The sequence below is a fragment of the Vulpes lagopus genome, chromosome 7 (assembly GCF_018345385.1).
Source record: "Vulpes lagopus strain Blue_001 chromosome 7, ASM1834538v1, whole genome shotgun sequence".
NCBI lineage: Eukaryota > Metazoa > Chordata > Mammalia > Carnivora > Canidae > Vulpes > Vulpes lagopus.
The window spans coordinates 7,754,337-7,766,576 of NC_054830.1; the positions used below are offsets into that span (position 1 = coordinate 7,754,337).

The following is a 12,240-nucleotide window of genomic DNA, read 5'->3' on the forward strand; positions in this document are numbered from 1 at the left end:
GGAGCCTGATTCGGGACTCGATCCCAGGATCCTGAGATCACAACCTGAGCCAAAGGCAGACGCTCAACCACTGAGCCACCCAGGCACCCCACCTTTGCTGTTTTAACAAAGCAGCCCTTACAACATGCCAGGTGCTGCTCTGTAAACACTTGACATGCTGTGAATTATTTAACCCCATGCAGTCGGGCCTCTTGTTGCCCCTTTCAACTGTTTGGTAACACAAGGCCAAGGGTCACACTGCCAGGCAGTGGCCGAGCAAGACTGCAGCCCAGATAGTCAGCCCCAGAGGCCGTGCCTGCAACCAGCACATGACTGCCTCACTCTGCTCTGTTGGCCCAGTCTTTCTTTCTCATGGGGCCCTGAAGTTTCAAAGTACCCATGCCCCACTTCCCAGGGTAGGGGTTGGAGGTGAGGTATGGGTGTTCCCCTTCTCATGCGCTGGAAGCAGTATAGTCCCGGCCATCGCCCCCTGCTGGCAAGTATGGGAAGTGCTCTGGCCACAGCCTTCCCTGCCAAGCTTCTCTCCCTGCTCATAGTTAACCGTTTTCTTCCAGATTCTTCTTCTGATTGACATCGAGCAGTCCTACATCAACACGAACCACGAGGACTTTATTGGATTTGCCAAGTATGTATTTCTCAGGATAGAGGCTGGTGGGTGGCACGAGTGCCCTGCCCTCAGAGCCTGGCCCCAAGAGAGGTGGTCGAGTTGGCTTCCCTCAGCCGACGAGGGCAAGAGGGTCTGTCTGTCAGAGTCCCGGGGTGAAGCATACAGCCATCTAAAAGTACCTGGAAGTTTTCCTGGGCTGATAGCGACCCCCATCATTGTCCTCAACATGCCTCCTGTGGAGCATACCTGAGGCCAGCCGCCTCAGGAAAGTGTGAGGCTGGCAGCGTGCAGTGCTTTACTTTCTGCATGACTTCTCAGAGCCTTTCATAAACTGCGCAGCTTTCCCCAGGCTCCTCCTATCTGCACTTGGCCCTTTCACAGAGCATCTCAGGGGCTCCAGACTTTGGCTCTGGGGGCTGCTCTTTGGGAATTGCTGTCCAAGCCCTCTGTGGCTTCCATCCGTACACCATAGATTGAAAACCAGAACCTTCCATGGCACCTCGATAAGGGGCCAGAGCAGGGGTCTCTTGTTGGCATAATTAGATATAAATGCTGATGGCCTCAAGTATCATGTCCTCACTGACTCCATCAGCCCCTGGGTCCACCCTCAGTAGGCTCAGGCGTCATGTGGATTCTTCTTGCCTGATGAACCCAACAGAATCACAGAACAATCGGCAGCCAGCTTCCTTGCATTCACTTAGCAAGTGTTTCTGGTGTGTGTTGTCTGTGTCAGGCTCTGTGATACAGCAGTGAGCAAGCACAGACCCAGGTCCCCACCCTCAAAGGAAGGTCCCGTGCCAGAGACAGACATGCACCAAACCAGTTAAGACACAGTGTAATCACTGCTGGGGTCAGGGCTGTGTGAGGCTTGTGTTGAGTCCAGAGGGCAGCCTTCTGGCCTGGCCTTGGGGTTTCAGGGAGGCTTTCTTGTGGAGAAGTGCCTGTTAGAGCCCAGTCTTGGGCTAGCAGGCTGGATAAGAGGATCTTTCACTCAGGGGTCTCTGTGCTGGGCTAAGCAGTTTACTAGGTGGAACATTTACAGTTGCACTCAACGCAGTTGGTCAGCTGTTCTCTGCTGGGCACATGGTAGGTGAGTGGAAGGAATGAATGAACGAATGAAGAAGGCATCACCAGAAGCTTCTTCGCAAGCAAGCCCAGACGAGCCAAAGGCCCTAGTCAGGCTGTCCCTGCTATGGGAGGGCTGGGGGACCCTGACCGTGGGCCACACCTCAGGTACCCCCTCCTGCACCTCTTCCCCCAGCAGCTGGGTGTGTGTGGGCTGAAAACGCTGGTCCCCCTCTTTGGTTTGCTGCTGTTTTCCTCACCTTGATGTCTCTACTTCTCATACTTCATTCACAGTTCCTTCTCACAATCTCTCCTGTTTTTCCTTTGACCACTCCACTCTTTCCTCTGGATTCCTGGGCCTTCCCACTTCCCCCAGCTGTTATTATACTGAGCAGCTGGTGACCGGGTGGGTATTGCCTGCTGTGTGCCTTTTTCCTGGTGTGTGATTGGGGTCGCCCTTGCTGGGGGCGGGGCCCAGGGTGCCAGGATCCGCCCAGCCCAGGCGCAAGCCATGGTCCCAGCCTTGATGGAGGTGGGGTGTCCCCCAGAGGCCCATTGTATAGCCATGGAGCCAGGCCCGGTGTTTTCTCAGTGCCCTCTAAATACGAAAACCAGGGCCCAGAGGAAAAGTTCTATAATAAACTCACTGAATGTTAGGAAAACTGTTGGATAAATTCTTCCCATTTTTCATGTTCCAACTTTTGCCCATCTAGGAATAGAAGCCTACTTCCTTAACTCTCTCCCCCTCCCTTTCTCTCTCTCTCTCTCTCTCTCTCTCTTTCCTTTATCCAACAGCCAGCTTGGACTTTCAGGTGCAGCCCCAGAGGCAGCCAATAAAGGAATGAAACAAGGTGGTTTGCCTTTTTATATTCTGAAAGTCCCTAAAGCAATATATATTCCTAAAGGAATATCTTATCCCTAAATCAATATGACAAGAAAAGAATATAAGATGTCTAAGTCGTAGGAGATATCAGTTGTTTGCAGCTAGCGACATGATGGAAAACAGGGTGAACAGGGGAGCTGAGTAGATTCCCACATACAAAATATGTTGTGGGAACCTTCATCTGCATGGCTCAGACTAGCTGGGAAACAGGATAGCTGAAGAATAAAAGAGATCAGGGACTGTAGGCAAGTAAGGGACCTTATAGAAACACACCCTGTGGACCTTCTCTCCTTTGAATTGGGCCAAGAGCCATCCAAGATGTTTTCATGGCAGGCAGCTGTCCCTTGGTGTGATCTTCCAGGCTGGCTGGCTCTGTGGTCAGAGCCACTGAAGGCTTGGTTCCGGGGTCAGGGATGGGAAGAGAGAGTGGGAAAAAGCCTCAGCTTTGACCCGCAAACAGCCTGGTGCCCAGGTTACCCTGAAGCCACTATGGCCACCTCCCAGTCACCTGGGAGTCCAGCTTCTCATGCCCCCACTTTGGAGGCTGGGGTCCTTGACTCTTGGAAATAGCTGGTGCTCTTGGGAGTGGTCAAGGCCAGGGCCTCGAAGCCTCAGTTTAACTAAATACATTTTCTCATTGCATGAGCCCAACTCTTTTCCTTGGGCAGCCCCTTGTGTTTAAGGGGCTTCTCTCTGCCTCTGCCCTTAGCTGGCCACTTGGCCCCCCACAAGGGGGAGAGAACCCTGCACCACGTCCCTCCCACATGTTGCCACATGAATCCTCTCTCTGCTTTGTTTTCAGCGCCCAGCAGAGGAGCACCCAGCTGAACAAGAAGAGAGCCATCCCCAACCAGGTAGCCCGCCCCTCCACAGCCCATAGCTCTACCCTTGGGGGTGGATATGGGTACTTAGGGACCACTGAGCCCAGTGATGGTGCCTAGCTCGTGGCTTGTCCCACCAGACCCTTCACCCCCACTTCCCAGCCTCTTGAGTCTGTTCAGGTTTTGATGTTTCGGGAAACCTATCTTTGAGCTGAAGCTCTGGCACAGGCTTAGGGGCAAATTTGTACACCCAGAAGGCCCTGTCCTGATATCCAAGGCCACACTTAGAACTTGACCCTTGAGAGAGGAGCAGCCCAGTCATCCATGGGTGTCTGCAGCCAGATTGGGTTCCCATCCCTAGCCCCAGGGACTTGGAATATGTGGAAGGGCTGGGTGGGGGGCTGCAGTGTGATAAGCAGTTCTGGGGAGCCTGAGGGCACTTTGAACCCCATACCTGGTGAAGCCCAGAGCCACATGAAAGGTTTTCTGCCTTGATGTCATGTCCCAGCCAGAGGCCTTGGGCATGAACAATATGAACAGCTTCATATATGCCGGTATCAGGTGCCTCTTTTTTATCTTTAAGAAAACACATCATCTTGCAAAAACTTCTGCCAGTGCCCATCCCGCTTCTCCACATTAGATGGGGTGGGAGTGGGGGGGCGGGGGCAGGGGCTCTGCTATCCTGCACGATTATAGAGCCCTCTGGAAAAGAAGGATGTAACCACTGCATGATTTTTTTGCGCTTGCAATAGGTAATACATATGTTGTTGCTTTTTTGTTTCGGGAGATGATAATGAATTAAATATTAACACCATGAATATAATTAATAGCATGTAATTTTTTTTCTTTTGCTGTTTTTTTCCCTGCTCTTCTCTCCTCCCATTTTTGTGCTTTTCTTGCTTTTTCTCTGTCCCCTCATGTCCCTTACGTTTCTCTTCCTCTGCCTGCTCTTCTTTGATTTTACCCACAATCCTAACTTTGCATTTTCAAAGGGGGAGATCTTGGTAAGTACCCACCTAGCGTGGTAGCAAACATTAGAGAACCTGAGAGTGGTGGAGACCCCGCCACCCCGTAATGGTCCCTTCACCCCAAAATAACAGAACGACTAAAAATCAAGCTAACCTCAAAACTGCCATGGCCAGCGCCTGCCGGACTCCATATTGCCCTGGGTATAAGCTGACTCACACAGACACTAACCTGACCACCATCCTTGTAGGAGGCCCACCCCTCCAGCCTGTTCCTGACACATTTAGCTAGTTTCCTATAGGTCAGGGATGGCAAATACTCAGCTAACACCCCTGCGCTTCCCTTCCCTCACATCTCTGGCCAGGGAAGGTTTTGCTTAAGCTCTGCTGGAACTCTGTCTTGCCACTGCCACTACTCCAGTGCAGACAGACATCACCATGCAGAAATCTCATCCTGTACTCGTGGCAGACATTACTAATCGATCCAGCATTCTTTCCTCTGGCCCTGGGCTGGTGGCAGACATAGCTAATCAATCTCGGTATTCTCTCCTGAGCACGCCGCCACTCCCCATTCTGTGGCAGATGTGACACAACTGGTCAGAGGATTTCTTTTTTCCACATGATAGCTTTGCATGTGACGTCTGTCCTTGCACCCACAAGAGACATGACTGGATTGCGCAGGGAACTCTCTCCTGGATGCTGCCATGATCCTTCTGTCCCCATGGCAGATATGATGATTTATGAGACTGTTCTGTTCCATTTGCTCCCTTCCCTTGTATTTTGCCTGCGGCAGACATCACTAATTGATCCTAGCACCCTTTCCTGCTGCGACCGGAATTCTCACTTTGAAGCCTCACTATGGTGGCAGCCACCCACTGATCAGTGTGGCCACCCACGATGAATGGTATTTGCCATCCCTGGTATAGGGAACACCTCCTCTCCGTGTGTGGCCAAGCCCAGGCCAGCCCAGTGGGGAGCAGGTGGTGCTCCCACCTGCAAGGTGAGCCATTTTCAAGGTGCTCACTTTCAGGCAGCTAGCTGGCTTTCAGCCCCAGCTCTGCACCCCAGAGAGCAAGGCCTGAGCCTCCTGCTCCGGGATATTCCCCCACCACTGGCCACTGAGGCACTGGGCGGCCTGGCTGCTGCCCTCTGGAAGGGATCTTCTGGTGAGCCCCAGGGGGGTCTTCGCAGTAGCTGAGCTGATCCTGGGTCAGGGCTGCACTGCACCTGGGGCCTGGAAGGTGCAGAAAGAGCCCACTCTCGGCAGGGTCGGGTGGGGGCAGTGGCAGGAGGAATGGCTGGTCCTTAGGCCTGTGGTTCCAGTTTTTTCCCCCATGTCGTCCTTGATCCTCTTTGAACTCCAACTGTTGCCTCCCTCCAGACAGCCCAGGGGCTTGGTTCCCCTTGCACCCTGAGAGGTTTAGCCATTCTTTTCCTGCCAGATTCCACGTCCCCAGCCATGAAGCCCAGCCTTGCCTCGTCCATCAAGGCTGTGGGCCCCTGGGTCTCCCAGCCCTGGTTTCCATTCCTTTCCTGGGCAACTCAGGCCGAGACCCTCACCCGGGAGGAGGCTGACCCACCCTGCCGCCAGCCCCAGCTTGCTGCTTCCTGCCTGTCACCCATGCTGCCCCTGGCGGCCCTTCCTCCCATCCCTGGCGTGCCTGCATGCCTGTTGCTGTGCACCCTAGAGCGTGGGAGCCTGTCTGCCTCTTCTGTCCCCCCACCCCCCTCCTTCTAAGCCAGGCCCCTGGGGCACAAGTCTGGCTTTTGGAAAAGGAGGCCCAACTCCCTCTCCTCCAGACTCAGCGTGTGTGTCTGCAGCCCACAGCCTGCCCTAGGGTAGGATTTCGTCTCTAACCCCACTTGGCTCCCATGAGGACGGCTCTCTGGGCAGCTCGAGGGGAAGGGGACCTTGGAGGCTTCTCCAAGCCTACCTAGCAGCCTCCTGCCTTGAGGCTCAGGTGTGCCATTCTAGGTCCTGGCAGTGCCTCTGCCCCATGCCCCCACCCCCACGGCATGGCCAGGGCCCTGTCTGCCAGCTCTGACTGCTGCTCACTGAGGGTGGAGTGGGGCACACCTGCCCCCTTGGAAGCTGGTCTGGGCCCTGGACTAGAGAGGCCTTGCCGTGTGAAGATTTCTCTCCCAGGGAGCACCGACCACCTATGCTCCACCCCCTGCTCCCCTTCCCTTGGCTGTCAGTGCCGGAAGTTTAGAAGTATCTACTGGGGTTGGACTAGGACAAGGCAGGCACTGCCCTGCCCCCGGGAGTGGGGAAGGAAGGAGCCACTATGAACACTGGGACCCACACTGCTCTGAGGCAGGGTGTAATTGCTGAGCCAGGGACTCTTTCCCTGATCATATGTAGGATGGCCTCGGGCCTAAGTCTGAAGACCTGCCTTGCCCCCAGCGTGACCAGACACCCCCCCTTTGCCTGAACCCGGGGGGATTCCCAGGACTTCTGATATTCAATGCTAAACCAGGGTGCCCTGGGAGGATACCATGACCTTACTGGGGCCTCTGCCACCTTGCCCACCAGGCAGCCCATGGTTGGGCAGGTGCCAGGAGTCTCTGCCCACTCCCTGGGCGGGGGATAAGTCTCCCAGGTACTCTGATCATCTTTAGGAAGCCTTAAGAAAGGCTGCCAGCTGGCATTCCATGCCATCCCCAGCCTGGAGAAGGGCTTCTGTGCGGTACAGGGGTCCCTGGGCGCATGCTGGCCACCTCCACCTCCATGGCCTCTGAGACTCAGAGCCTAATTCCAACCATAGGAATGGAACAGGTGGCTCTGTTGAGATTTTACAGGTCTGGGGACAGGTTAGAGGGCAGGAGATGAAGTCCCCCTGGAGACCCACCCATTAGGAAGCCATGTAGGCCCCAGAGTCATCCCTGGAGCCATATCTCCCATGCTTTTGCCACGCCCCACCCTGGGGGACTCACCAGTCCATCCCAGCTGTCCTTGGCCGCACCTCAGTAGCTTGGCCTGGTCTGTTGCGCCTGGGCCCTAGGCAGCCCTGTCTGTGCCTCCATGTGCTTCCTGCTGCCCTGGGGTCCCCAATCCAGAGTGATGGGTAGCTCCGGCCCACACACGCCTCCATGACCCAGGGAACATAGGACCATGGCCCCCCAGGCTGCCTACGTGTAGCAGTCAGGTGAGTCCTCTGCGTAGGCCTGGGTTCTGCCTCCTACTCAGATGACGGCTACAGCCAGACGAGCCTCATCCAGGGGACCTGCCAGCCCAGAACCTTAACATGTCAGAAAACTCGGACAGCTACCATGTTTGAAGCCAGCGTGGGGCATGATCCCCTGCAGATTCCCCAGGCTCAGGCTTGAACCTTTGGCCTCAGCCTTCTGGGTGGAAGCATCCCTTCATCCTATACTCTGGAAGGAGCCTGTGGGGAAGGGAGCCCCAGGACAGACTGGCCACTCAGAACAGGTCCCTTTGGTTACCGAGTGCCCACCCAAGTAAGCCAGGCAGGTGAGCCAACAGACTGGGCAGCAGAGTTGACGCTGTATGTTGAGCCTCTGCTGGTCAGCCACAAGAGGATAGAGGAAGAACCACTCCCATCTTGTGGCAGTTTCTCCAGCCTTCCTTCAACAGCCGTCTTCCAGAGCGTGCGAGGGACAAGGTCTGAGGGCCTCATGGTACCTGCGTCTTGCAGGTGTGATTCCTCCAGGGTTGCATCCCATGTGACACAAATACAGGCCTGGGACCTCTCCTGGGCCCCTTCTAGCCAGGCATACCTTTTCTTGCCCACGCTAACCAAACTTAACCTCGTGTGCAGGGGGTCTCCCGGGGGCCTGGTTCCCTGTTGCCCCTGGGCCTGCAAGTGAGCGTGTGTGCCCTGTGTCTGCCTGGGCGTCCCATGTTGGTTTCCAGTGGGAAATGCTTAGGGGCAAGGTGGAGTTGGGTCGCCTGGCTTCAGGCTGGCGGTGGCTGTCATGGTCCCTCTTCCTTACTGGGGACAAAGGTACTGACCACTGCACAGGGGTGGGCCGGGCGGGGCGGCAGGCTTTGTCCTCTGAGCAACACCCTCCCCCGCCAGGTGATCCGCAGGGGCTGGCTAACCATCAACAACATTAGCCTGATGAAGGGCGGCTCCAAGGAGTACTGGTTTGTGCTGACAGCCGAGTCTCTGTCCTGGTACAAGGATGAAGAGGTGAGTGGCTGGGGGACAGGGCAGTGGGACTAGGATGGGTGGGTGCTTACTCATTCACCCTGGTTCACTCAAGAAGGTCTCCCTGAGTTGGGTATCCCAGAGCTCCCGCCGAGAATGGTAATGGCCTGGCTGCACCTCTCTGCCCCCCAAGGGGTCCAGCCTGGTGGCTGCTCCACTCCTCCAGGCAGAAAGGGAGATGGGGGAGGGGAGCCCTTGGCAGGCTGGAAACTGACCCCAGCCTCTGAGGTCACTGTAAGGTATCCCTGGTTCTCAGAGGAAGCAGAGCCCTAGGTCAGGGACTCAGGCTCACAGCCAGGCCACTGAGGTGCTGGGGTTCCAAGGGCTACAGCCTGCCCCGGCTCAGCCAAGCGCTTACCCTCCTTGGGCTCCTGCTTCCCCGTCTACGAAGTGGAGTGGAATGGCTCCTGGGACAGGCCTAGCTATAGTGTCTGTCTGTATTTTTAAATATTTTATTTTATTTCTATTTTTAAAAATTCTTTGTTTTCCTTAAATTCAATTGATTAACATACAGTGTATTATTAGTGTCAGAGGTAAGTCCAGTGACTCATCAGTTGGATTAGTATGTGTCTTTAGAGCATTCCACGTGTGCTTGTCCTTTTCCAAAGGGCGTGGGGAGGCCTCTGGGACCAGCATCAGGAACACTGACCACAGGGTTTAGCATCGTGTGCCGCCTTGTACTGCAGGCTCCATGAACCTGTGCCAGGGGCTCGAGTTCTTGCGCCCCCAGCTCAACGGGCAGCCTCTGGGGCAGTGCTGCTGGCCCCTTCTCCACCTCTACTTTTCTGTGGTTTTGCTCAGTTCTCTTAACAACCTGGCCTTGGTTAGCTGCCTGGGAACAATACCACTCCAGGGTGACTGCCTGTTGCTGCCCCAGTGGGGGCTGGGTTGGCTTCTGAAGGTCACGAGTGAAGGGCACTGCATTTCTGTCATTTTCCTGGGCTGCCTTATGGAAGGTCCATGGGCTGTCCTTGTTGGCCAGGGCAGTATTAGGCGGCTGTGACAGTGGCCCCAATATGAAGGCACTTACAGAGACAGGAGTCTGTTTTTTGCCTGCGTCCTGGTGAGCTTGGCAGGCTTGGGCCGTGAGGCTGTGCAGGGCCCAAGCTCTACCTTCCCCATTGTCAACTTAACATGTGTCTCCCCATCGTGGTCCCAGATCCCCTCCCTCCCCCGGGTCCATCACATTCCAGCAGCCTGAAGAAGGGAGAGAAGGGCCTGATGAGGAAGGGACATGTGTCACTCTGCCCCAACCCCTGATCACAGTCTAGTCCCGTGGCCACCGTGTGTCCTGCTCACCTGGGATCGCACAACTCTTGTTTATGAAATCCCTGCCATGTGCCAGGCTTGCTGACTTGAAGAGCCCACCTTGGCCACATTTTCCTCAGAAAATCCTTATACTCCATTTGTCAGTGAAGAATCAGACCCCAAGCAGTGACTTGCTCTGTGTCACAGAGTGGGGAAGGGTCCTCACTGGAGGGGTGGGTACAGGGCATGTGCTCTTTGCCCTGAGAGCCATCTCAGCCTTGGCCTGACCCTCCGTCATGGCCAGACACCACTCCTCTGAGGGAGGGTGTTTAGGGGTGAAATGTCATCATCCCACGGGACACCAGGCTAGAGATTCATCCTGGAAAGTTCCAGGAGCATCGGGAACCCTGATCCTCCTGAAGGACCCCGTCTGGCTCCTGTTTCTAAACTGGGCAAGGGCGTGACCAGGACCACAGAGCCTCACAGGGTTGAGGTGTAGCATAAGGGTGACCAGGCGCTCCTTCAGGAACCCTCGTGGCCAGATCAGCTTCTCAAAATGGCCGGGGTGAGGGCGGGTGGGGATGACGCTTGTGCATCTTCTCCCTCTTTCCTCCCCAGTCGTCTGCAACCCAGTCTGCTCTGCTGCAAGGGCTGCCAGGCCGGCCAAGGGCTGGTCTTTACCTTGGGCCCAGGCATCTCCACCCAGGGTGCCAGGCTTTGCCACAGCCTCGGGCAGCTGGAGAGGAACTTTGGGCTCAAACCCCATCCTGGCAGTTCCCTGCAAGTCTGATTTTAAGAGCTTTTTTCAGTGTAGGAGGGAGTCCTTCATCTTCCTCTCATGTAGGGGTCAAAAGCAGGAACCCCAGACCCTCCGGTGGGCCCAGCCCAAAGGCACGGAAGCGTCGGGCGGGAGGAGGGTGGAGCGCCTGCCGCCAGTAACGAGAACCAGCAGGCCCGTGAAAGGGGCCCTGTGTGTGCCCCAGACACAAAGCAGGCTAAGATCGGGAGGGGCAGGAGCCCGATCCCCACAGCGCAGGGACCCTCAGAGTTGCACACGTGGCAGCTAAGCCCCTGAAGATCAGGCCCCCTTCTCAGAGACGCCTCAGAGAGGCAGAACACATTTCTTTATTTTGAAAAAGCACTGAGAGGAAGCAGTTACAGTGTGGGGTAGGAATAGGGGACCCAGGCAGCCAGCGCCCCCAACCCCTCAGCTGGCGGCAGGCTCCCTCTGCCTCTCCCTGGCAGCTCTGCTCCCCGCCAGGCCCTTCCCGACTCCCCAATCCTCTGTCCCCATCTCCACCCCAGTGGGAAGCAGGGCGGTGGACGATGACACTCACCTCCGGGGCTGCCTCCCTGTGGAGGTGGCAGCAAGTTTGGGGGGTGCCCATCCTGATGCGCCGCTTGCCCGAGCCCAGCCTAACCAATGTGCAGACTACTGTACACATTCAGAGCCCCCTGAACAGGTAGTCTGAACACTGGGTTGGCGGGGCCGGCTGTCCATGCTGCAGGCCCCTCGGGCCAGGGGAGGCAGGGGGCAAGGAGGGCTGCCGCGCCCCAGCCCCTCGGAGCAGACGAGGAGGCCACTGCCTGCGCCGATCCACTTCGTCTCTTCTGACGTGGCATGGCTGGGGCCGGCTCGCATCTGGAGAAAGTTGTGGGTTTGCAGGAAATCCTAAGGAGGGGGTTGGGGAGCGGGTGGGCGTGGGCGGGAGGGAGGGTTTGGGTCTGTGGCCTGTGTGTGCAGGCGAAGGTCTCTTTGGGGGTCGGGTGGGGGCGGGGTGCCCGCACGCCTGTGTCTCTGTGTGTGTTTGTGTTCTGTGTGTGCGTGTCAGCAGCATCAGGAAGGCAGCCGCTGCGCTCTGGGCGGAATCACACTATAAACAGTTCCAGATGTGGCGTCTCGCTCAGGGCCCAGAAGGACTGTGACTCAGTTACTTGGCCTGGCCGACTGACTGGAAGCTTCCTGCCTCTTGACACATCAGGGTGGGGGCGGCAAAGGCCCTTCCACAGTCTTCCGGGCGGGGAACCCCTCCCTGGGCCCCTTCTAAAGCCCCCAAGATTTTTCTCCGGGAAGGGGTTGGGCCCTGGGCCTGGCCCAGAGCCTTTCTTTGCCACCCTCCTTTCTCGGGCTCCCAGAACTCAGCATGAACGGGGGTTTCCCACCTCCATGGCCACTGGGTCCCTCTTCTGCCCCTCAGTGCAGCTCGGCCGGAAGGGGCACTCTGCCTTGCTTCCTCCTCCGCCAGAGCCCCGTGAACTGACTCTAGAGCCCTGAGAATGAGAAACACATGCACAAAAGGATAGCCTAGTGCCTCAGAGACTCGCCTTAACCGTCACCCTGCACAAGGAGGCCAGGACTTTCATGTGGAAACTGAGGCAGCAATGGGGAGTGACTTACTGGAGGGGTGGAGCCCATCGGAGCTCCTAAGGCTGCAGGACCAAGCCCCTGCACCAAGCCTGCTGCTCACTCCTGCCT

At 56.5% G+C, this 12,240-nt stretch overlaps 1 protein-coding gene across 12 annotated transcripts in view; it reads left to right on the plus strand.

The window, feature by feature from the left end:
* The window catches only part of DNM2 (dynamin 2), an 88,325-nt gene that overhangs the window by 65,013 nt on the left and 11,072 nt on the right, over positions 1–12,240 (plus strand). For 5 of the 12 annotated variants that reach the window (XM_041760676.1, XM_041760679.1, XM_041760682.1 and 2 more), the window contains exons 12-15: positions 555–625; positions 3,358–3,409; positions 4,369–4,380; positions 8,385–8,498. In XM_041760676.1, the coding sequence (XP_041616610.1) occupies positions 555–625; positions 3,358–3,409; positions 4,369–4,380; positions 8,385–8,498 (249 nt within the window). Of the gene's footprint in view, positions 1–554; positions 626–2,048; positions 2,079–3,357; positions 3,410–4,368; positions 4,381–8,384; positions 8,499–12,240 lie in introns of all 12 variants that reach the window. The other 7 variants (XM_041760671.1, XM_041760672.1, XM_041760677.1 and 4 more) reach the window with 3 other exon arrangements.